At 47.5% G+C, this 26,311-nt stretch overlaps 1 protein-coding gene across 2 annotated transcripts in view; it reads right to left on the bottom strand.

Moving 5' to 3' along the window:
* LOC144799280 (ras-related protein Rab-8A) overlaps positions 1 to 26,311 on the bottom strand; it is a 73,190-nt gene that overhangs the window by 43,487 nt on the left and 3,392 nt on the right. For both annotated transcript variants that reach the window (XM_078670519.1, XM_078670521.1), the window contains exons 2-3: positions 8,776 to 8,836; positions 7,818 to 7,878 (exon numbers count right to left, since the gene is read on the bottom strand). In XM_078670519.1, the coding sequence (XP_078526645.1) occupies positions 7,818 to 7,878; positions 8,776 to 8,836 (122 nt within the window). The remainder of the gene's footprint in view (positions 1 to 7,817; positions 7,879 to 8,775; positions 8,837 to 26,311) is intronic.

The following is a 26,311-nucleotide window of genomic DNA, read 5'->3' as shown; positions in this document are numbered from 1 at the left end:
AGGGTCCACGACCCCACCCCGCCCTGTTTGTTGGAGTACCACATGGCGGTGGTGTTGTCCGTGAACACCTGCACTACACTCCCCCGGACAGAGGGGAGGAATGCTTTCAGTGCAAGTCGGATCGCCCGCAGCTCCAGCAGGTTGATATGGAGCCAGGACTCCGCCAGAGACCTCTGATCTCCGCCTCTCCCATGTGGCCCCCCCCAGCCCAAGAGGGATGCATCCGTCACGACTACGTGCTCTGGTTGGGGTAGGGAGAGGGATCTGTCGCTGACCCAATCGCGGTCCGTGAGCCACCACTGCAACTGTCTCGCAGTGCCCTCCGAGATCAGGACGTGGTCGGACAGGTTGCCCTGATGCTGGGCCCACTGAAACTTCAGGTCCCACTGCAGAGCCCGCATCCGCCACCGGGCGTGATGCACCAGAAGGATGCAGGAGGCCATCAGTCCCAGAAGCCGCAGCGTCAACCTGACCGAGACTCGGGATAACGGCTGAAAGATCGGAATCAGACCCTGAATATCCCAAACCCGCTGTTCGGGAGGATAAACCCGAAACCGTGCCGAGTCCAGAACCGCTCCGATGAAGAGGAGCTTCTGAGAGAGACACAGGTGTGACTTTGGCACATTGATGCAGAACCCCAGCAGGTGCAGGAGGTCGGCCGTAGTCTGGAGGTGGCTGACGACTGTCTGGGGCGAGCCCGCCTTCAACAACCAGTCGTCGAGATAGGGAAAGACTGGCACCCCTAATCTGCGCAGATGAGCTGCGACCACCGCCATCGCTTTTGTGAACACCCGAGGGGCGCTGGTAAGGCCGAAGGTGAGCACGGTACATTGAAAGTGCTCGTGGCCTACCGTGAACTGCAGGTAGCGCCGGTGGGCCGGCAGGACGGGGATGTGAAAATAAGCGTCCTGCAAGCCAAGAGGGCCGTAACTTCCTCTTGCAGAAGTTGCAAGTGATCCCCCGACACGCGGTGGTGCTGCGGTGGCATGGCTAGAGGGGTCGCCTCGAAGGGGAGGGAGTAGCCCCTTTGGACGATTTGCAGCACCCACCTGTCCGATGTGATGGTGCGCCAGTGGAGGAGGTGATGGCGAACCCTGCCCCCCACTGGCGTCAAATGGACCTGAAAGCTCAGACTAGGAGGGCTTTGGGGCGGATGCTGCGGGGGTGGATGTGGACTGGCCTCGCCGCCACGGCGGTACCACGTCCGCGCTGGATGTTGGTCTGCGGCCCGTGGCTGGCAGGACGTGAGGGGCGCCCCTTCCTTGGCTACGAAAGGAGCGAAAGGCAGAAGATTGATGGTGCTGGCCCGACAGGCCCAAGGACTTGGCCGTAGCCCTTGAAACGCTCAAGCGCACTGTCTGTCTTGTCGCCAAAGAGGCGACGGCCATCAAACGGCATGTCCATGAGGGAATTCTGGACATCAGCCGAAAAGTTGGCGGACCTCAGCCAGGTGTGGCAGCGAACCGCCACTGTCGTGGAAATCGTCTTGCCCAGCGAGTCCGTGGTATCCAGCCCACATCTGATAGAATACCGTGCTGCATCTCGCCCTTCCGTAAAGGCTTGAGCGAGTTTGACCCCGGGCCTCCTCTGGGAAACCTGGCAGCACTTCCGCGACTGTGTCCCACAGAGAGTGGGTATAACGGCCCAAAAGGCAAGCGGTGTTGACCGATCACAACCCCAAACTGAGTGAGGAGAACAGCTTCTTACGACGTCATCCGGGGACGACACCCTGGGGGTCGGTGCCGGCGGAGGGGTCGTAAGGTCGACCAGCAGCGACCCGGATCCAGATCCGGCGGGGCCCTGCGGCGTCGGGACCGAAGTAGTTGACGGTGCCAGGGCCAAAGCACCTGACGGCACCAGGGCCGAAGCACCCGGCCCGCTTGGGCGCCGAGTCGGGATCACGGGGCCCGAAGGCACCACAGCGGGACCCGGAGGAGGAAGGCATTGATCTCCTCCGGCGTCACGTTCAGCCCAGGGACCGGCGGGTATGGAGCTGGCAGCGGCTCCGGCAGAGCTGGGTGTGCTGTGTCGCCCGAACCCCCTGGCCGCATCGTGCAAGCGTCGGGGGTGGTCGGAAGAGCGATGTCGTCTCTTCGACTTCTTGTGCCTCTTTCCTGAGGACTTGGAGCCCGACGAATGGTGTCTACTCGCCAAGCTACGATGACTGTGGCCCCGCGACCGGCCCTTCGACCTCCTCCTCGAGCTGGACCGTGAACGTCGTGGGCCGACTGCTGGAGCTCGATCCGCTTACGGGACCGCTCCCACCTAGCCTTCGACGTCAAGGCCCGGCAGTCGGGCACGACTTGTCATCATGGTCGGCCCCAAGGCAATACAGGCACCGGCGATGGGGGTCAGTAACCGGCATCAGTCGGTTGCAATCGGCACAAGGCTTGAACCCGGGCATCCCTACCGGCACCGATAGTCTTACGACTTGAAACAGGATCAAAAAGATCGAAAAAGGTAGTCAAAAAGTGACTAAGGAGTAATGCCTTTTCCGGATCTGCGCTTGCTGGCGCGGAAAAAAGAACAGACGTCAGCGCGGCATCTAAGTACTCCGGCAACGTCATCCCGGCGCCAACGACGCCTCCGCGGAGCCACAGACTACGCCTACCGATGCGCAGGGGTACTGCTACGCAAAAATTTCCAGATCCAGTTGGACGCCTGGGGATATTCTAAGGTAAGGAATCTAACACTAACCTGTTTCTTTCAGATACCCCTAAATAGAGTATTTAGGGGACCTCAGAGGCAGATTCCTTTAATAAGACCGAAGCAGTGATTTTCGCAGTGGACATCGATAGTCTCGAGTGGCACTACCTCTATGAGGTGCGGACTCGTTTCGGCCTGGAACAGGGCTTTGTGAATTGGACAAGATTGCTATATTCAGATCCCTTAGCTAGAGTGAAGACAGGTCGAATTATATCAGAAAGCTATACAGAGGAGCGAGGTAGTAGGCAGGGTTGTCTTCTGTTGCCGCTTTTACGCCCTGGCTTTGAAGCCGTTGGCTTAGCATGGCAGGGCATTCTTATAGAGGTATCCAGATTGGTCCCCAAGTGCATCGTATCGATTTATACGCAGATGATCTCCTGCTGTTCCTCCTAAAGGTGAAGGAAGCCCTAGAAGGTACTTAGGAATTGCTTTAGCGCTTTGGCTCCTTTTCCGGACTATGTGTTAGCTGGCCGAAATCTTGGGTCTTTCCCAAGGTCACACTTAAGAGATAAGCCAGCAGCCATAGGTGAGCTCTAATGGGAATCCAGATGCTTGCCCTATCTTGGTGTTCACCACGATCTGGTAGATCTAGGGAAGGGTAATGAGGGGCGGGCTGGGCACTCCGCTCCAGTACTGATTTCTGGAAAACACTTCCCCTATCAGTGGCGGGCAGAGTGGCCTTATTAAAGATGATAGCCCTACTCCGCCTGTTGTATTTTTTTGTGGTGTTGTCCAAAATGCAGCCTCCCAGAGAGGAGGGAGGTTTGGGTGTTCCAGACTCTGAAGCATACTATTTAGCAGCGCAACTTCAATCGCTCACATAGTGGATCGCTATGAGACTTGCTCCTGAGGGCAGAGACTCCCTCTATGCCTGGCTTTTCCTGTTTGGTGAGGGTGCTCTTACAACTTCTCTGCCCTATGCGGACCGACCCCATTGAGCTTTGAGTTATGTACTGTTGCTGGGCCCGTAGGCTACATAGGGCACGGTGGGCAACTGCCTTACCCCCCAGATATTCCCATTAAATTTCTGGAGGAGCTGCCGCATGGAGGGGACTGACGGATCCCTCTATGAAGAAGGAGTACTCCTCCCATTTGCAGAGTTTCGGTCCCGTTAGGATTTGCCGCAGGGCCTTTTTCTCCTCCAGGGTGCTGTGGCAGCAGCCATTCACAAACACTGGGGAGGGGGGGAGAGGGAACAGACATTGGGAAGAGGACTTGGGGATTCCCATAACGGAGAGTGACTGGGAAACAATCCTGCAATGCATACCCAATGTTTCTAGGAATGCCAGATCTAAACTTATTAATTTCTATTTGCTACATGTAGGAGGTAAAATGCTCGAGGTGTGGTAAGAGGGCTGAGTTTTACCATATGTTCTGGACATGCATGGAGCAGAGCTGACACACTATTGGAAGGAAATTACTAGAATTCTGTCACTAGTGACAGAGAAGGAGGTACCACACATGCCCGGACATTGTCTTTTATATTGGTTTCCCCACGCTGCTAAGAATAAAGCAACAAGTGGGTTGCAGGATTTGGCTTTTCATCTTAGCAAAAAAAAAAAAAAAAAAAAAAAAGTACAAAATGGTAGAGGTCTGGAAAAGTGAAAAGTGATCTAGAAAGATGGTCGAGTTAGGAGTGTTTGGTGCTGCTGCGGGAGGATTACCAGTTACGCGGATCACTAGATATGGCCTAAGCCTGGACGTTATTAGTTGAAATCCTGCAAAACACCGATCCCCCCCCTCGCCAGGAAGACTGTTGGGAACTCCCAGATGATAGAAGCCTAGCATACTCACTAGATGTGGGTCCTCCCTAGCTGGAGGGACTGGAATTTTAAGTAGACCGCACCGATCCACCTTAGTTAACCTGATACACTGCCTAAGACGGGGAGTTTATGTCCCCTGTCGAGGGCGAGTTATGACAGGTCATGACCATGTTGCGAGTTGGGATGAGGGAGAGAGATGCCTGTTGTGGGGGTTAAGTAGCGGTTGTGAGCGAATGTGGTCCTGAGGTTTGGCTGGTGCTTATCCTTTGCATTGTTATTGTAGGAAATACTATCTAGCACTTTTGTATTTTTTTAGTTTGGCAAAGGGATGTATTATATAGGTCTACCATTAGATAATGCCGGCCCTGCCGTATGCTGCTTTTATTTCCACAAAATGCTTATAAAATGTTTAAATGAAAAAAATAAAATAAAAAAAGGGCTTCCCAGCACCTCAACAACCAAGGTCTACCTTGGAGTAGAATAGCTATTCACCTTATCTGCAGGCACCGCAAAGTATCTGCCGGTCCACGGTGTTGGAAGCCATCGGGATCACTGATGGAACAGCACTAAATAACATGGACTTCGTGCTCCAGGAGGCCAGATCCGTCTCCTTACAGAGTTTGGAGATGCCAGGACTTCCAAGAGCGGTCCAGCAACAATACCCTGGCTACTTTAGCAGTTTCAGCAACCAAGGCTTGTCGGTGGTCCAGTCCGGACTCCCAACAACGCAAAGCAAGACCTACCATCAAGGGATGTAAGGATTTACCAGGCCAGCACCGAGTGGCGCTGCTGCCCTGTTTCCCCTCCTCGCCAGGTCACCAAGACACGGAGTAAGCCCCCTTGTTGCTGCCTGCAGCCTCTTTCTGCAAGAACCGAAAAGTGCGAGAGTCCACAGTGTCATGACTATGCCTGAAAAAGCCTTGCTGCTCACGAGCCATTTAGCCCGAGTGGACCAACTGTGTCCCTGCGTGCCCCAAGATCCTCAAGACTTGAGCTCCCCTGTGGGTTCTACCAGACTGGCCCCCCAGTACCTGCTTGCACCATCTTTTCAACTGGACAGGTTCCTATTAACTTAAACAGGGCACCCGGCACCAAAAAGTACCTCTGCACCTAGATGCTTCGATGCCAACCATGGTGACCTGTTTATGCTGCCTTGGACTTTGCCCCATACTTACTTTAAGTCCGAATGCAGTATATTTCCAACCCCCAATAGGATAACACTACTACTTTAAAGATGCAATACAGTGCATTTTCTAAGTCTTGAAAAATCACTATTTTAACCACTTGGATACTAAGGCACCTCGTGAATATTAATGTAATTTCCATTGAAGTCAATGGAAACTCCATGACGAGCTGAGCTCGTCATGAGCGTCGAAGGAGTTAAAAAGTACTTACCTGATTACAATGATCTTGGTGTCTAAATTCATATAAAAATTGGTGTTATTTTTATGAATTGGTGTCGGATTTCATTGAGTGTGTGTCTCACTTACTGACGTTCTATGTACAATAAATGCTTGACACTATCCTCCGATAAACTTAAATTGCGCGCCCACACTACCATGAAAGAGCATTTGGGATTATATTTTAACCCCTGTAAACCAGTGGGGGTCACCTAGACTCTCTGCACAGTGTACCTCATTTTGGTGCGCTATATAGAGAGCCAGCTTCCTACACCGTCCCACCAAGAACATTGCAAAACTGGGAATCTACTAGGACTGAAAATGGGTCTTCGTGGTCTGTAACCACTCCTGGTAAACATCATTGGTCAGACCAATCCAACTCAAGCTCCCGTTCTCCAAAGCACAAAAGCTAGGAAAGGATCCATAGAGATCAATAAAGTATGTAATGGTAGGTGCCCCCCTGACCTTAAAGGGTCGAGACGCCTCAAATTAAGCCTGAATACCTTCTTAAAAAGGAGGGCAGGAACATACGCAGAACCAATAAATGCTTCAATTTGAATAGAGCAGGTGACTGGGGCTAGGGGTGGTGCAAGGGGACAGGGTGAACTTTTGTGGGGATCGAACAGAGGGGGGTAGATTTGTACACACAAACCTGCACTGTCAAAACCAGAGCAAGGAGTTGAAATTTGACTAGTAAAGATGTGTATTTGTAAAGAACACCATCTGACTAAAGGAACTGGATAGGAGACTTCCCCACAAAAAGCAATTCCAGAGAACAGATGTTGAAAAGGATTCTGCAAAGCATCCACATATCATTTACCAACAAACCATGAAGGAGTCTCTGATGTGGACCACTAATAGGCTCAGGCAGGATCACTGAGGGTTGCATGGTGGACGGATACAACATCCTGTGATAAGGGCCCATTGCAAGGTTTCATTGCAGAGTGAATAGGACTCCAAACAATGGTACACCATTGAGTCTGACTGGCCACAGAGAGGTAGAAGATCACTTTGGGCAAAGCTTGCAACACAACCAGAGGTCACCAGAAAATCTAAGAAGTCTTTGGCTCTCCCGCAGGGCCTGTAGTATAGCTCAGAAAGGCTATTCCAAAAAGGCAAAAATAAGGGCTACTGTGTTTCTGAAGAGGCCCAATTGAAAGGTGCTTAAGAAAAGGTTAAGTTATTGAGGGGAGATTCAGCAAAAAGCATATATAGAGGCACCAGCTCTGGACTGCTTGGCTGATTGTGAAGGGTTCTAAAGCTGAATAGTGGGGCCACCACAAGAGGAATCCAACCTTAAAATCGCTATAGGTTATTGAGGCTAAGAAGGGGCCCTTCATTGAGGCAGCGTAAGCCAAGTGATAAATCTTGGGATGGGATTTGACATGCAATGAGCTAGGCTGGGTAATGAAGAGAGCACCAGCCCCTAACAGAAGCAGGTGCTCAGGCAAGATATGGTAGAGTGCGCCAAAGAACAGACATCTGCAAGATCACTTTGTCAAACCCCAATGTGAACTATAGAAGGTTATTGAAGGAAGGACCTCTGGCATGGCTATGGAAGGCCCTCAAACACCGTGCAGTGCAAAATCCCCCAGTGCATCTTACCCTCGAGACTCTAGGGACAAACCCTCAAAACCCATCCCATCCATATAGGGTTTGTCTATGGCAAGGATAGCCAATGTTGGTGAAAGCGGTCAGATCCAATCTAAGATTTTCTGGATTTCCACCTGCGATAAATTTGCACACAAGAAATGGGAACAAACATAGTGCATATCTTAAAAAATAAAAATAAAAAAATTCGAACCCTCTGATCAGGGTGGGATAGCCATAGTACAGAGTATTCTAAAAAAGGCAAATGAGAACATTGTTAATATGCAACTAGAAAATACTTGGCAAGTATCAATATTTATAACGATGTAAAGGGTAAATGACATACTATTTTACCTACCATTGCTCCTCTGTAGTATGCGGTGGTGATAGTTCGAAATCGTTCTTGTCCTGCAGTGTCCCTGAAACATTAAAAGTGCAGGTTTACCCTTGGTAACAGTTCCTGAGGTGGAGCAGTACAACATGCGAACATCAGCAGACCAGACATCCACACGATTTAAATGTGAACAGACAGCGGCCTAGATAGAATGTGTGCCCCATTGAAGTACTAAGGGTATTGCAAGGAACTCTCCGATGTCAGGAGAGATTAAGAAAACCTGACTGCACTTATTTTAATCACATCATTAGCACCATTTTAAATCAATGCGTCTCAATTTTCAGCTGAGTTTCATCCATTGTGATTGACAGAGCAGATCTGCTTTCTAGGTCTTTCAAAATGCCAAGAAAAGAAATTGCAGCATTCTAAATGCAATAAGTCAGAATTCACCGAGTAGGTTAAAGAGGAAATAACACGGATTAGGAAATATAGGTAAATGATGCTAGAGAAGTTCTTTTCAAATACAGCTTAATAAAAAGGGGAGGAGAGTGGTCGTGGCGAAGACAGTGATCTTTAATGTCAGGCATATCCGAGGTTAAAACATGTTAAGATAACGGTGTTGAACGTTTAAAGTGAAGACTGACAAAGGTATGTTTTCAAGCGGCTCTATGCGATCTGTCAAGTTTGCTTTAATGGAAAGGCAAAGGAGCAGTTTCATCAGCACCCAAGTCCCTTATTTAGCAAACTATGAAGGAACTGCTCTCTTCTCAACCCATTTAAACTTAGAGAATGTATAAAAATTCAGATGTGGAAACAATCTTGACAAGAAAGCAGATGGTAAGCATTCATCAGGCATTGCTACTCATCATTATCTTTTATTAATTAAAAAAGAAATTGTTTTATGGCTTATGCACATCTCTAATAATTACATGCACAATTACTAATTTCATCACTCTAGATTTAAAAAAAACACAATCCTCACCATATCTGCAGTTTGATTCTCTTGCCATCTAATTCTATCGTCCTAATTTTAAAGTCGATTCCTGTAAAAAAAACAAAGTACGTATGCATGAAATATCACCGTTTCTAGATAAAATTAATTAATTCTAAATGTTTCACATTAAGAACTGTTGTTGAGGTTGACTTGATATATTACAAAGCGCAAAGTGCGGGTCTCAATATATTTACATACAATAAAAGATGAGGGTTAGTAGCCACCAGCCCTTGCTGAAATCATCAAAATTCTTCCACAGATGAAAGAAGGAAATGCTTAATCCCAGCAACGCACAAGAACATCTTGCAACCTGTCACAGACTCAACCTTGTACGCTAAATTGGTAAGAGAATCTAACCACAAGGACAGCCGATCAACTGTCTCTGCAAAGGGCTGCACTTTTGGAGGAAAACTGCATCAGCAATCAATTTTACTCAAAGGAGGAAAACGAGACAAGTTTTCAACATCTTCCACCTCATATATAAGCGTCTTGCTCACCATTGGGAAGTTACCATATTAGTGCCATGACTATACCCAAAAGGTAACTTTTATTTAAGAAAGTGGAGGTTTAAAATTAACAAATACATGTGTTTTGAACATTGCCGGGAAGTGGCGAGTGTGATACTAAAGTTTCTGTCCTAGAAGCAACGCGCCCAGGAGATCCCACAAACATGTCCAGCTTATAACCAATCTTTACCAGGTCATTAATGACTAAAGTCATAAAAAGACCAGTATTTGCCAGTCTTCACCTTCAATAAAGAAAACTGCCCCCCTCAGGCCACTAGCCAGAAATCCCTAAAGGCAAGCAATCTGCCCTGGTCGGTACCTAGAGAAGAACAAGGGTTAGTAACCACTTAACGGACCACCAGCCACATCACCCAGAAGGTGTCATGTATTTGCAAATGCGACCATCAATATTACATCTCTCTTCTTCAATCCATATATAAATGCCTAGCCAAACCTTGGCTGCAACATGCTTGTAGCACCCTTCTGAACCTTACACACAACACCAACGCTTCCTATTTAGGTCGCACTTCAAAATCCCTCTCCACCAATTAAGCAAATGGGTAGGCTTTTCTTTCCCAACCACCGAGAAGGGTTTAGGCGCCATGTCAGTAAAATTACACAGTACAATAAGATACTAGTAATAACTCTACTCTTTGGTCAGGAACTGAAATCAGAGCAAAAGCTGGAGATACATCCTCTACTTCTCCTCCACTCTAACAGGCAGGAAAGGGGCTCTAATGTGGGCACCTCCATGGACCTTAGTGCCAATAATAACTTACAAAAAAGGTAAGAAAGCATCCGGGTTAAAGGTCATTGGGAGCGAACACTGAAAGGGCAGGGGGATTGGCTTCACAGCCAAGAAGATACATTCCAGATCATGGTATTTTCCCTGTGCATTCCTAAACCTCCACGCACCACTGAAAACAAGGGAGGTTGGAATGTGTTGGTCCTGAGATACAGGTACTGTGGGAAATGGTCTACGATCTGTGGTCGCTGAGATTAGCTCCTCTTACAGCCAGACACATTCCTCTCCATTTCAGGGTCTTGTGACTACCAGTCACAGACAGGTTTCTTGCTTGTGGTTTTCTCTTTCTGGGCATCCCTCTCTTCCTGTTGATAGCTTAAAAAAAAGTCACCCCTTCAATCTTTCAGATCTATGCAGGGTATGCTGTATCCTTGCTCCTTGGTTTCCTAAAGGGAATAGGCCTCTACCCCTCCCCAGTCTTTGGGACATGTGTTAAGAGGGTTGGAGTGTCCTGGGCTGTGTTGCGTCTTAGGGAAGCGTACACCGATAATTTACAATCCATCTGTCATTACTGGGCTATCCAATACCAGCCTTCTCAGTCTCCAGAACCAGTTAACCTAAAATGGCAGGCTTGCAGACACCATCTTTGACACCAGCACCAGTATCTGCAGTCACACCAACAGACAACAAGGTTCAGCTCATGGCCGGCAAGGGGTGACGAGGAGACCTACAGGAGCGCCAGGAGTGCTCCTGAAGGGTCGCAAACCCCAAATGGTGCACTGGACGTTACGGGTCGGTTGGTTCTGAATGGAGCCTGCGGCAGGTTGAGGGGGCCCAGTGCTGATGGGAAGGCCTGGCACTGATCCTGGCCACGGTGTCTCTCCTTCTGCGCGTCCGGACATTGACTCTGGGGCCTGGAGGTAAGGAGTGGCTGGAGTCCAGCTCTGGGGGGCAACGGGTAAGCAGGTGAGCCCCGTATTTGGGGGTGAGCCTCCCCGCTCACATCTCAGTTGAGGAGTCTTGTGCCTCGTGGGAGCCCCCTCCCATGGACTGGGGATAGGAAGTGAGTGCCCTGGTGCGGAGACTGCCTCTCGGTGGTGGTGGGGTTGGGTTGGGTGGGGTGGGGTGGGGGGGGGGGGGGTGGAATACCCCTAAGCCAAAGATAGCCTGCCTCCTGAACTATAGGGTCAGAGACTTGGTACTTTGCACCGTAGGGGCCTGGGGGAAGTGAAATTCTAATTTACACAAAGTCTTATAATTCCACACTTCACCAAATTGGTTCAACACAGCAGAAGACTTTCGATCTGGTGAAGCAGAAGCTATGGGTCAGAAACGTCGTTATTTGCCTATTTTCACCCCTGAGGCGGAAGCCGGGGGATCTCTGCGCTCTCTTGTGCACCTTTACCCTGATTGCACGCTCGTTATTGATTTAATAATAACGTATTTTAAAACTTGTATATATTTTAGCAGGCGCTTTCTTAAATCTTAGTCCTCACCTCGGTGCGAGACTTGCGTCGTCCGAGGCTGCTTCCCGACTTGCCCTGGCACAGCGCCGCCGTTGCTAGGCGCTGGCAACCCAGTCCAGCCACTTCAGCCGCCATCTTGGGTAGGGGAAGGCGGGCGGTCTTGTTGATCGTTCCTCCCACCCCTCATAGCCATGGATAAAAACAACAGAGCCGCGCAGCGGGCGCGCCGGCGGCGCGCCAAAGGCAAGCCCGTCTGCGCCCGTCCGCGCCTGGACCGGGCCAAGGGCCACTTCCCCTGGTCCAGGTCCCTTGGTCCCACGAGTTACCTACTCTACGATCAAGCTTCTGCAGTTGCGTTCCCCCCACCATCAGGCATGTCTCAAATATGACCCACTGTTCCTTGTGGGAAACCCTGCACATCTCTGTCCCTGTTCCAAATCTCCGATACTCCTCCAGCCTAACTCCCCTCTCAGCACCTATAACAAATCACTTAAGTCTTATTTAATGGCCCTCACCAACGTCCGCTCGCTCGGCAAACACCGACAGGACATAGCCGATCTGATTGAGGATAAAAATCTAGATATGTTATTTATGACTGAGACCTGGATGGACGGTTCGTCCGACCCTGACTTAGTGATTGCAGTTCCCAAAGGCTTTTCTATCCATAGATTGGAAAGACAACGTAAGAAAGGTGGCGGTATTGCAGTCATTTTACGTGACGTATTTACCGTTAGAACTAACAAGATTTCACTACCTTCCTGCGAAGCCCTACAATTTTCCATAAAATTGACTCCTTCCTTTAACTTTAAAGGGATCCTCTTGTATTGACCACCGGGTTCAAGGACCGGTTTTGTTTCCGATTTAAGGTCTATCCTGGAATCATCGGCCCTCGACAGCTCCTTAACTGTCCTTGGTGATTTTAATTTTCACTTCGATAAAATAGAGGATAAAGACACCGTCGCTCTGATAGCGGATATGACCACTTTTGGTCTCCCACCGCTGGTCAAATCGTCCACACACGACGGGGGCCATATACTGGATGGCATTTTTACTAACTTAGAGGATTTACATGTCTCTCAAATTCTTCCCCTTACTTGGTCAGATCACCATGCAATTTTGGCTTCACTGACCATCCATGACTCCAGCGCCCTTACCTCATCCTCCAATCCCCGTCAGCCGTTTCTGGCCTGAAACGAAATCGATAGTTCCAGCCTGGAAACGCTCTTGATAAAATCTAATTCATCTCTATCGGCCGACCCTAACATTGCCACTACACAATTTTACAAATGGGTGGGCTCTGCTGCCACCTCACTGGCCCCAGTTAAACAGCGGTCCCGTAATAGTTCTGCCCCTTCGGCCCCCTGGTTTTCGTAAGGCCTTAAGAATACAGAAACAACAGTGTCGGAATAAAGAGAGGCACTGGCGAAAAGATTACTCTGAGGAGGCTAAAACTACGTATAAGGAAACAATGGCCAAATTATAAAATCATGATTAGTGAGGCCAAGAAAAAGTTTTTCAGCGACAGAATTGAACTAGCCAAAAACTCCAATAAGGCACTGTATGAAACCACAAAGCAGTTAGCTGGCTATTCTCCCAACTTGACCCCACCTCCTTCCCAAGCCCTCTGCGACGCCCTTGGTAATTTCTTTTTTAGTAAGGTCAATGACATTTATTCTGCTTTCTCCAACAACACCATCATACCCCCCACCACTTCCTCCGCCACTGGCTCTGGTCCCACGCTCACGCAGTTCGCAGATATCTCCAGTTCACAGATTGCGGACATCATATCCACGATCAGATCTGGTTCTGCACTTGATCCCTGCCCTCTTAAAGTACTATTACCTGTCATAGATGTGCTTCTTCCCGTCATTTCCTCAATTTGCAATTCCATGTTCAGAACAGGTATTTACCCAGTCAATTTAAAAAAAACTCTTCTTAAACCGTTGTTAAAGAAACCACATCTTGACATGGAAGAATTAAAAAGCTACCGCCCAATCGCCAGCCTTCCAGTTTTGGCAAAAATTGCTGAAAAAGCTTTGAACTTACAGCTTTCATCCTTTATAGAGGAAAATCATCTCCTCGACGACTCCCAGTTCGGCTTTCGCCGGTTCCATGGGACGGAAACGGCTTTGATTAAAGCCGCAGACGATATTAGATCCATCCGTGACGCTGGGGGCACAGCAGTATTAATACTGCTTGATTTATCAGCGGCTTTCGACACGGTCGATCACGCCATTTTGATCGACCGTGTCGAAAACATGGGGGCCCAACACACTGCCAAGAAACTTCTGGCCTCCTTTCTGGCTGACAGGACCCAGGTGGTCACACTGGGACCCTTCCATTCTTCCACTTTGTCGCTGCCATGTGGAGTACCTCAAGGCTCATCCCTAAGTCCGACACTTTTCAACATCTATGTGTCGGACCTAGCCAACGTCATTCGAGCACATGGGATGAGCCTTACTTCCTATGCAGACGACACCCAGCTGGTCCTTGCTATCAAAAAGGATGGACACAAAATAGCCGAGGATTTCAAACTGGGCATGTTGGCAATTGGGGATTGGATGGCCTCCAATTGCCTAAAATTAAATTCCGACAAGACGGAAGTATTGATCTTCGGCCACCTGACCCCGGAATGGTCATCTTGTTGGTGGCCTTCCTCTTTAGGTCCTCCCCCTGAGCCTGTCAGCAAGGTGGGGAACCTGGGAGTTATCTTCGACGATCACCTTAATTTTCTACCACACGCCAACCAAATTACCTCCTCCGCCTTTCATAAATTGAGACTCATCAAGAAAATCCTCCCCTTCCTTCCTGAAACAGCAGGTAAAACATTGGTAACGTCTCTGGTATTGTCCACCTTAGACTATTGTAATGCCTTGTTCACAAATGCACAAGGAAGAGTCAAACAAAATGCAAATTATTCAAAACTCAGCTGCCAGGCTTTTGGGCAGAATCCCCAAACATCTTTCTGCGCCAGAAACCATCCGAGAATTGCATTGGTTACCTATTAGAAATAGGATAAAATTTAAAACACTTTGCATAGTGTATAAAGCCCTGCACAATTTGGGACCGGCCTTTCTCATTCAAAATCTGACTCCTTACTGTCCACACAGAACATTACGCTCTTCTAGTTCAAATGATCTTGTGGTTCCACGTACCAAATCTGTCTCGTGGGGTGACAGAAGATTCCTGGTGTCTGCCCCTAGGTTATGGAATACTCTTCCGCACTCGATAAAAATAAGTCCTTCACTCTGGTCTTTTCGCAAACAACTTAAGACCTGGCTTTTTGATCATTAAACTCCTATTTCCCCTCTCTGGTTAAATATTGCAGATATCTTAGCGCCGAGACGCCCACGGGCCATTGTTCGCGCTCTATAAATATTAAAAATAAATAATAAATGTGATGTTGTGCCCGGCCAAGCTCAAAGTACTCTTCCAAGGCAAGGCCTTACTGTTTGACCATATGGACAGGGCTTGAGAGCGGTTGGTGGACGCCCAACGAGGCATCCAGACAGGGTGTCCTCCACCTCAAGGGGGGCAGCGGTTGATAGGGTTCTACAGAGAACAAGCATTTGCAATGCAATAGGTTTTGCATTTGTGAGAGTTCGAGCTATTGGCGTTGTAAATGAGAATGTCTTTTATCTATGTGTTTTGGAGTTTACTGGATGTATGAATAGAGACACAGCAAGGCTGTGAACTCTAACAGCATGCAAGAATATGTAGACCCTGTTCGTTGCAAGCTATCTTTTCAGAACAGAAATGTTTACATATAAGCAACCACAGTACTTATTAACTACTTTAATTTAAGAGGTTGGTGGAAATGGCAATTTATTATGTTCTCTCAAAACATTGCAGCAAACCTTTTGATTCATGTTAAAGTTAATCAAACCAAACAGATTACAAACCCAAATAAATAGGTTTCTGGCACAAATGAAGCCTTATATGAGTGAGTGTCTGCCGCAATGTTGTATTAATGCAAATATATTCAGATAAAGAAGAGAATTTAGCAAGCAGTCAAATGAAGAGTGCAGAATGAGTTGGAATCCATTAAATAGAGCACAATTATTAGGATTGTGGCAGCAGTAGATGACGCCTCGCACATCATTAAGGAAGAGTGTGCATTTTGCTCTAAATTAACCTCCCACTTCCTAAATCCCCTTTCTCCTTCATAAATTTGTTAATAGCACCAAAATTGCGCAGGGTTAACACCCCAGTTTATATACTGTGTAAAGCGCAGCCCGGTTTGAAACTGATAATTATGTCACATGACAAATAGGACAGCAAACAAATCGGAGCCCGTACTGTTAAATTTAAACCCACGTGAGCACACACAGACAGCCACGGCAGCTCATAGCAAAGTTTACTAGCAGCAGCAACGTAGGCAACACTACTGCCCTCTCGTATGTTTCACTTAGAACATGTGTAATGCTAATAATTAGTAATCAGTCACCTGTAAGATGTGAAGTGCAATGTTGTATACTGTTGTATACTAGCAGGGGGGTTTTGGGTCTGGCAAACACATATGAGGAGCGTGGGGAACAAAGAATGTGCAGCGGAAGGAGAATGGTGGGCTAGGTTAAGAGAAAGGAGGGGTTATAAAATGTTAGGCATGTTAGGCAATCCATTGGCTAAACTGTTAGCAGAGGAAGAAGTAAATCTGAGTCTACAGCTGAAGGTTTGCATGCGTGAGGCTTGCATATATAACTCCTAGAAGTCTGAGTATTAAATAATTGGTACCTTTAGGGTGCCATAAGCCTGTGACATTTCAAGGTGCATCGGCTCCCATACTCCGGTAACATGAGAGGGTTTGAACATCAGGGTAGCCCGCCCTCTGTACGCGTAAGCACAGTCCTCCCCTTTCCTGTAGACTGCAGTTCCCATGGTGCCGTCTGCCTGTGTATGTGAAAGTGAAAATAAGCGGCACTAATTTTTGCCTGGGAGGCAGAGCCTTCTAATATTGGGAAACGGTGCGAAGATAAGGAGGAAGGCTTATGGTAAAGCGGAAGAGTGAAGCACAACGTGCAATCCTTTAGTGAACAGTAATTTACACAACGCAGGCGAGCAGCAGCACGTTTACCTTTTGCATGTTTCATAGGCGCTGTGTGTACTCGGTGTTCTTATATTAGCCATAGTATTTACTGCACCCCCCTGCTATTTCCGAACATGGGTTTTATCAGCCCCGCAATACAAATTAATTTATTTGTGCTATACTATGTTAACTTCTGTAGCAATGAATGCACGCAACGTATCACAGCTTGCATCTTAGTAAGCAGAGCAAGGTGCCCGTGCGTGCAGCTATTCTTGGGACAGGAGTGTTTATTACAGCCCGTTACTTGAGGAGGCGATTACGCAAAATGCTCTTAAGTAACCCCGCAGAAATGACACAGGAGAGACGGAAAACAACGAGGGTGATCTTACGCTTTCTGGGCAGGTTTCCGCTTCTTGCGGCTTGCATAAATGGCATTGGTGTTTATCCTGAGCCTCTCCTGCCATGACGGCGCCCGCTCCATGGTCAAGATGCACTGCCACAGAGGTTCCCTTCATCTGTTTACACTTTTGGCTCAGCTGGCGGTCCTGGCTGTGCCCGGCTGCCGGAAACGCTCTGCACCGCTCCAAAGGCGGAAATGGACGGTAGGGGCTAAATTACTCAAGTGTCGAAAGCTGAGAGCCGGAGAAGCACAGATCACGCTTCATTACTGTTATCACATGCGTAGAACCGAGCCTAACTTGGAGACACCCAGCCCACGAGAGCACCGAACAGATACGGCAGATCCTTGTCCACGCAGGAACCTGGGAAAGTGAAAGCGCGCCATGCGCACGTTCCGCTGAAACGCCGGCGAGCCGCACAAGTGCACATGGCCTGTCCTGGCGCATGCACATCTCCTGTCCCCCTTTGGCAGAAAATCAATGACAATAGATCTTGCCAAGGCGAGCAGCGCATGCGCTGCATCGCTAGGCGAGACCTCAAATCTACTGGTGCTCAGCACCGGTGAGATCCGGCCCACTTAAAGCCCTGATGTTATGAGAGGTGAATTGGGTAATGAGATCACTGCAGTTGTCCGTGTTCAACCAGTCACAGAACTGAATCTTGGTAGGTGAACTGGGGAATATTGACGTGTATTTATAGTGCTAAGAGGTGCCAGCCGACATGAAAGCACTGTGAATATGCAAGCCATTATTTTAAAATTGTATTACACACAGTATGACAGGCTGCCAATAACGTGACAAGAGATTTGGGGTCTGATTTAGAGTTTGGCTGATGGGTTTTTCCATCCCAAAGTGACGGACAGCCGGTCCGCCTTATTCCTAGTGCTATGACAGTGCACTTGCAATAAGGTGAAGGGTAAGGAATATCCTTTTCATTGGTCCCTGTAATTAGTGAATCCCTGGTGAGTAAATGATGCTCTCTGACAACCGGGTCTCCCTGCACGACTGAGGGCTACAGAATGACCGCAAAAGAAAGCTGCTCTACACCTGGAGTTTATCTTAAATGTAAACATGACAATGAAGTGTATGTAAAAGTAAAGTAGAGAATGTGGCATATTGGTCAGAGCTGCCAACTGCACATCAAGAAAACCGGGTCTGAATCTCGGCGTTGGCTCAGATTCCGGCGGTTCTGGGCACGTCTTAATCTCCCGATGTCTACAAAAGTGGTGCGTCCTTGTGTAAAGTAACTGGGTCTCAAGTAAAGCAATCCCATACCTTTGGGTGGTGTTTGCGCTAAATAAAATTGCAAAAAAAAAAAATCAAAACGTGAAAGGAAAATAAACAAATGCAGGGAAAGTTGCAGTGACAGTCAGCTCTTTCAAGACACCTGAGTAATTCTAGCTGCGTCATTTTTCCACCTTCTTCCTAAAAAGACGCCGCACTAAGTAGTGTGAACGTAGGCGCTTTTCAAGGTAACAGTCTGCGAATACCTTTTCACAAGCAGTGATGTCAGGCCTTAAATGTCTGAAAACTCGCTGAAGGGGGTTAGATAGCTGAAGGGGGGAGCTAATGACGACCTTACACGTTGTTAGAAGCAATAGGAGTTGCTGTCTGGTGGTCTCTGGTCCAATTGATCTACACTTAAGCACACACACTTGTGCCCCCCCCCCCCCTCGTCACAGGAAGGCCAGAGGCTGCCAGAAGCCAGTGTCGTGAATACTAACAGATTGACAATGGCCCTGAAACTGGCCAGTGTGTGGTCAGATAAGCTGACAGATACCGCAGATCCGTGTCCACGCAGGAACCTGGGAAAGTGGAAGCGCGCCATGTGCGCATTCTGCTTAAACGCCGGTGAGCCCTACACATCTCCTGTCCTCCTTTGGCAGAATATCGACAATAGATCTTGCCATCGCGAGTAGCGCATACGCTGCGTCGCTAGGCGAGACCTAAAAAGGTCTGGCAGACGATGCTCCAGAGGGGGCTGACGGTGGAGGCTGAGACTGCTTGGCGGGGTGGAGGGCAGGCATTAGAGGCCCACTCGTTAGACAGACATTGGAGATGATCCGGTTGCTCCTCGGCGACTTGCTGGTGAGGGGCCCTCTGGCACGAATGACTGAGCAGCGCCACTCAATACCATGCTTGCTAGAAGAGTGGCTCTCTAGTCATTGTGATTCTAGCGAGAAAGAACCCCCCTCCATCTCCCACCCTTCAGGTGATCAGAATATGGGTTGATCCAGAGGGCTGTTATGTAGCGGTGAGTAGCAAATGGCAGAGGAAAATGGTTTTGATAAAAAAGTATAAGCCCTCTCCTAGCTGCCAAGAAGGACCCTAGATGGCTTGGGTCCTATTCTACTCGATTAATCTGGCGAGTTACATATTGTGGGACGGGACTTTAACGTGGTCCGAGACCAGGAGATGGACAGACTTACACTCCAGATGGTGCCTTCTGGCCAACCCACGGAACCCCCCACTTCATGCATGCTATGAGGCTCAGTGACGCTTGGCGGAGCCGACATCCACATGAGAGAACATACTTGCTCTATTTAAGGGCTCACAAACCCGTCAGATACCCTGGGCTTCAGACGTACAAAATCTGGCAATGGGATTTCTGATCACCCCTGTTGCTCAAACTGGGCGCACAACAGCCCCGTAGATAGACCTATTGGAGACTTAATGCCTGGGCCTTGAGAGACTTCGTGAAAACCATCAGAGTTGACACGAAGTTATACTTTGAATAGAACGAGGGGCCGGTATCCTCACCGGTTATTTTATGGGAGGCATATAAAGCTGTGATCAGGGATAGAGCACAGAACATCACTGCTATCCAGAAGAAACGGATGGAGGAGAGGACACTCCAGTTGGAGCGTCTCCTGCAACAGCTGGAACTGACCTGGGTGTCCGCAGTTGAGGAGACCATCCATCGCCTCCTAAAGCAGTGAGCGATCAATATCACAACCAGGCGACTAACTCAGCTGGGCAATAGTACCCAGGGACTCAGAAAAGACTATACAACGTGGGGGCCAAAGTGGGTCGCCTCCTTGTGTGGTTGGGGCGACGGGAGAACGCACAGTGGGTGGAAGAGGTGGGGAAGGTTGACAAGCACACTGCCTGCTCTGATTAAGATATCGCTCAGGCCTTCACCCTGTACTATCAGGAGAAAGTGATGCCCGCTCTCACCCCTCCTCTTTGCTTTGTGCTTACAGCCACTGGCATGTGGGGTGCGCTGCCGAGTAGACATCATGGACTTCCAGCAATTTATAGTGGAGCCCAAGAAGACCTTGCTGTGTGCGGACAATGCCTTGCTTTACCTCGCGGACCCGGTACTTTCGATGCCATCAGTGCTGCCAGTATTTTATGCTTTTGAGACCTACTCAGGGTTTTACATCAACTGGGACAAGTCTGTGGTCCTCCACTGAGGGTGCTGTGAGAGAATGGAAAGTGTGTTGGGAGGATGGGGGGTTGGGGGATGGGGGGGGGGGGGGGGAAGGGCTTCAGCCTGACCCAGACAGGTTTGAAATATCTAGGCATTTATATTACCAGGTTGCTGGGAGGGAATGGAAAGTATGTGGGTGTGGTGGAGGGACAGGACTCTGATGGAAACAACCTTTACATCGTAGTCATCAGACTGCAATGCCTTTACAATGCGGTTGTTACAACGACCGTGTTGTTACAACGCAATGCCATTACTACGCAAGTCATTACATCGTCTTGCAGTAGATGGCGCTCTAACATAAGAAATAGTATAATTTACTATTCCAACACCTTCCCTGCTGTTGCGTAGGCTGGAGTTGGAATAGTAAATTATACATTCCTAATGTTACAGCGCCACCTACAGCAAGTCGATGTAATGACTTGCGTAGTAATGGCATCATTGTAACGACAGTGTTGTTACAGAACACGATGTAAAAATGCATGCGTTGTAGCATGCTATATTCGACTGATAGGAAGCCAGGCCTGTTTGAAATGATTATGCTGTCCAAGTTGTTGTAGGTCTTGCACAACACTCCCATTGTTAACTAGCTTACTGCGATAAGCTAGACAAAACACTTCACACCCTGCTCTGGGATGGGGGTAGGGTGTCTCCCGAGAACAGCTCTGAACTCGGATGAGTTTTCCTAGCCTTCTACAGGATTGTAAATCTTTTCCAACTCTGCTGGTGGGAGCAGCCCTCCGTCTGGAGAGACCCATGAAAGACTGAACTTTCAGTCATGGAAGGAGGATAATTCAACCTCAATTAAGAAAAATATGAATGAACTGGCACTAAAATGCTAGACTGAACTACACCAACTCATCTTCAATCAAAATCACTGGCACTTTTCCATTAAACATGGGGTTTACTGCAGCAAATATTCTATACAAGTAACTCAGAAACGCTTATAATAAGTACTGCAAATTGTAATGGTACGCAAGTATTTGTCATTCAGTGTATTTTCTTGGTTTGGGTAACATTTTTTCAGCCATTTTGGAAATGTAATCTGATAATACATAACCAAATTATAGTAAATCCCTCCCTTGCTAACAGAACAATGGAGGAAAAATGGGCTCAATGGACAGCATATCTCCCAATAGCCTAAAGAGCACAAACATTGGAACAATGTGTGGGGTTTCATTAAACGTCTTCGTCGAAATGTTTGAAAGGGCTTCCAAACACCAGCCCGTGCTTAAATTGTCCGTGGTGCTTATGTGCCCGTGGCTCCCCATTGCACTGCCATACTGTGGGGCAGAATGTGGTTGCCTGAGTGCAGGGCAGTAGGAAACCTGCCGATACCCCCAAACCTCATCTTCTCTTGACAAGGAATGAGGGAAATCGTTCCTAACTGTGAACAGAGTGTTTGTGCCCCCTCTGGCTGCCCTGCCCTCCTTGGCTCGCAGGATTTGCTGTGACATGGACTACCATGGAAGTTGACATCTGCCCCAGTGCCATCTTTGAATTCGTTAGGACACACAGGAGCAGCAGACAGCTGTCAGAGGTGTTTTCAACAGCTGTTGCCTGCTCGGATCTTCCTTGATCCGCCACATGCTGCGTGCCACAGAAAACCAATAGAGATGTGTGTGAAGGTTAAGCGAGTACTATGCATGTGCGAAGTGAGTTTACGGCAATGCCTTACTATTTCAATTTCTTGTATTTTTAGGGTGCGGGATTTAGCCCATATTACACCCTCATTAACTTTAACTTCCCTTTAACTTTTTAAATGGATACGTACACAGTGGCAGGCATTCAGACAGAACAATTGCTCAGCTGTGTACGTTTTGAATGTTACACTGAAGAATCTCACATGTACTTGGTATCCAACGAAGAGTAAATGTATACTTTGACAACTGTATCTTCGGCTGCTGCTATACAGAGGAAATCCTTCAGGAAGTAGAGCATAACAAGATACTCTTTTTTAATCATGAAATGCTGGTAAGCTTCTGTTTCAAAACTAGACAAACAGGAAATCTTTAATGATTAACTATCTCTAAACTCTCTGGGTTTCAATTTCTATCACTTATCAGAACCATACTGTGGTATTATCTATTTCCACTCCATCCGGTTGAATTTCTTAATCGTGACAAATGTAGTACACAATCAAGCTAAAGATACCAACTTAATTTTAAGCTAAAATATCAAATTCCTTCACAATTCCAGAGCATTTCAAATGCTTTTAGATTTCAAATTGTACTTTTTATATGCATATACTTTATTGATATGATATTGTTTAGCCCAAGTAGGCATTGCGGAGTCAGTGAGCTATGGATTAAGAACCACTGCACTATGCTATGAGACAAACAAGGACAAAGACAAAACAGTTGCAATTTGCCATGAAAAATAAACAACCCCCCACCCTCCACAGGGCCACTGCATGAGGTATATGCATGACAAAACAAGTTACTGCCATATTAAATCAAGGTTTTTCTGCAAAACACACACCTTTCTCTAAAATTAACTAGAAGTGCAACCTAATGAACATTATACAAAAATAGTTTTGTTGCGTCTGTCAACAAAAAAACCCAAAGCATTTCTCACATCAACTCAACGCATGAATAGAGTACACTACTGTGCACGGATTGAGATGTGTACGACACAAAGAAAGTTATGATTAGCTACAGAAAAACAGTACTTTTGTCAAGACAGCACACACTTTTGTCAGCCAGTAAAATATGGAATATACAACATTTAATTGCTTGATGGGAAGAATTCGTTTTTGTTGGTCCATTTCAGTGGTTCCCAAACTTTTTCAACCCGAGGTTCCCTTGACCCACTGGCCATTGCCCGCGGCTCCCCACTGTTACTTTTTTGGGAGGATGGGGTGGATGTAAGCCCGGCCTCGGGAGTACTTGTACTTTCCCCCTGAAAATAATTGGGATGAAGCTGATGAAGGTGTTATAATCATATACGCAGGGTGTTTCGTATTACTGAAGAGGCGCCTCTAATAAAATATTCCTAGTTACACTTCTTTGCCCATGCCTTTTTTAGAGTACCCTCTCAAACTTTATCCCACTTACAGTGCTAAATAGCACCCCTATGCATGTAGAGCCCATTGCCAAAGTGTTTCTGCGTTTGAAGAATATTTGCATGCACTTCCAATTCTACCCATGTCATATGTGCCAATACACCTGTCTCAGCAGGGTGACACGATTTTTGAAACCACATACAGCTTTATTTATTTTCGCTGTCTCCTCCGTAAAATTGCCTCCAAATCAATGCAAGTAAAACAAATTCCTCTGATTTCTTTTTTTTAAAAACATCCCTCTTTCTTGGTTCCAAATGTTGGAATTATGCAGTGTATGGTATTTTACTTCCCTGTGCTCAAGGAGAGAGCAGCCCTGTCCAGCCATGTGAGTGTACTCAAAGAAATGCGGACTGGAAATACCTATGATTCAAGTATAAATGTCAATACTTAGTAATACTATGGTGGCACCTCGCTCGCATGAACTAGTCGGAACTTGCTGGTATTTATGACATGGCTAATTTTCGCCTCTCTGGGTATTCCCCCGGGCACGACTCAGATGTGACCCTGTTGCCAATTGCATAAAGATTGTATAAATGAGGACAAAAAAATACTTAGTAATACTTTGTGTTTAATAGACAGGACAACTATACTTTCCTGATAACTCGCATTGGTGTAAAATGCTTTTAGGGAAAAAAAAAACTATTAACAAGTCCCAAAAAATTAATCAGGCATCTTTTGCTTACTTTGGGAGTGTTTGAACGAGGGGATCCAGTAAAATATGGAGGTCATTTCCCTCGAATTGTCATTTACAAATAATCCACATCATGCGTTTAAGTCATAATAGTTATAGACCAATATCACGGCTCCCGCTTCCAGCCAAGTTACTAGAGAAGGCCATAAACCAGCAACTAAGCACTTTCTTTCAGAGGACTAAGGCACTGGACCCCACGCAGTTTGGATTTCGTGCAGAGCACAGCATGTAGCGCGCCCTTATCAAGGCCACTGAGGAGGTTAGAGCAGCTGTGGACCAGGGAGGGGTGGTTGTTTTGATTCTGTTGGACTTGTCGGAAGGCTTCGACACGGTCCACCATTGGGTTTTGATGGGCCGGCTGTCGGGGGCATGGGTGGTTGGCTCGGCCTGGAGCCTCCTGAAATCCTTTTTGGCCGACAGAATACAAACAGTTGACCTGGGATTGGATAAATCTAAACCTTTTGCCCTCCCTTGCAGGGTGCCGCAGGGGTCCTCCCTGAGTCCAGCGCTCTTTAATATCTATGTCAGCCCGCTGGCAGCCTGGATAAGATCCTTTGGTCTGCAACTTACATCTTATGCAGATGATACACAAATTGTGTTATCTATACAACGAGGGGATATGGCAGTGAGATGCCATAATTGTCTGAAAAACGTTGCTGGCTGGCTGGCCTCCAATTGCCTTAAATTGAATGCGGGGAAGTCCGAGGTCATCATATTTGGGAACAACCCTAACATCTGGACCCCTGATATGTGGCATGAGGCCTTGGGAAATCTACCAGTCCCTACCGGGAAGGCAAAAAATCTGGGTGTGATCATGGACCAAAATCTTGACTTCGGGGATCAGGTTAGTGGAGTGGTTTCGTCCTGCTTCTATATCCTTAGGATATTAAGGAAAATAAAAAATGTTCTTCCAGTCGATGGATTCAGGACAGCAGTCTTAGCCCTCATTTTGTCGCGCTTGGACTACTGTAACAGTCTGTACCTAAATTTGAAGAAAAAAACAACACAGGTACAGACTGGAGCTGGTTCACCCCGCGGCGGCAAGACTGCTGACTGGGATCCCCAGGTTCGCCTCAGTACGAAGGGGTCTCAGGCAACACCACTGGCTGCCTGTAACAAGACGTGCACAATTCAAAGCCCTATGCACTGTCTTCAAAGCCCTGAAGGGAAGTGGCCCAGAAGTTTTGAGTAGGTGTTTCAAGTGGTATGTGCCGGGAAGAGCGCTTCGCTCGGCCGAAGGCAGACTAGTTGCAGTGCCACGAATAAAAAAGGCCAGGTGGGGAGGAAACAGCTTCTCCTTCTGTGCAGCAAAGCCTGGAATAGCCTGCCGGCGCATCTCAGGAATACCCCGGAGCTCCTCTCATATAGAAAGGGGCTTAAGACCTGGTTATTTAGGGATTAGATCCCCGAATTTTCTCTCGGGAGTCAGTATGTAGCGCCAGGACGCCCTTGGGTATAAGCGCGCTTTATAAGCTCCTAAAATAAATAAATAATTAGTTTAACTGAAGCCAACAGACCCTTCAACATTAAATGCATTCAAGTGATTGGTGCGCGGCTCCCCTGGTTAGGTTTTTATGGCTCCCCAGGGAGCCACAGCATACAGTTTATAGAACCTTGAAATAGGCCAGTGGTTTCCAAAGCGTGGACTAGACCATCTAAAGTGCTCAAAGGGTTTGGAATGAAACAGAGAAAAGTGGATGCATATAAGTGAAAAGCACATTTTTGGTTAGCGAGACAGAAAATGCAACAGTCTGATGATAGTACATGGAAGAAAGGGAGGGTTTCCTAAGAAGGTTCAGGCGTGAGTAGTTAATGAGGTCCATGACTTACTCTCTCCATCTCCAATGCATTTTAACTGGCTCTTTGGAACATCTATAAGCTGCTGCTGTTTGCAGGGACATCCGATAAACGTTGGTGTCAACAGAAAGGCCTGCCGCAGATTTTGGAGAATATTTTCCCCCGAGCTGCTTTCAGTATAACTGAACTTCCCTCTTTGGAGTTCATCTCAAAGTTACCACTCAAATGTAATCTCTGTGACCAGTCTCATCTATCATTATACACTAAAGCCATCCCCCATTTCAATTCTGTGTTCTCTAATCAGCGTTAAGTTTTGAGGACATTAAACCTAATTACTCTGGTAACAGAGGTATACACTACTAGGTGAAGATTGGGTTCCAGCCCACTTTCTTCACTCATGA

This window comes from Lissotriton helveticus, chromosome 12 (genome assembly GCF_964261635.1).
Source record: "Lissotriton helveticus chromosome 12, aLisHel1.1, whole genome shotgun sequence".
Taxonomy (NCBI): Eukaryota; Metazoa; Chordata; class Amphibia; order Caudata; family Salamandridae; genus Lissotriton; species Lissotriton helveticus.
The sequence above is the reverse complement of the archived record's forward strand: the minus strand, read 5'-3'. Positions and strand labels throughout refer to the sequence as shown.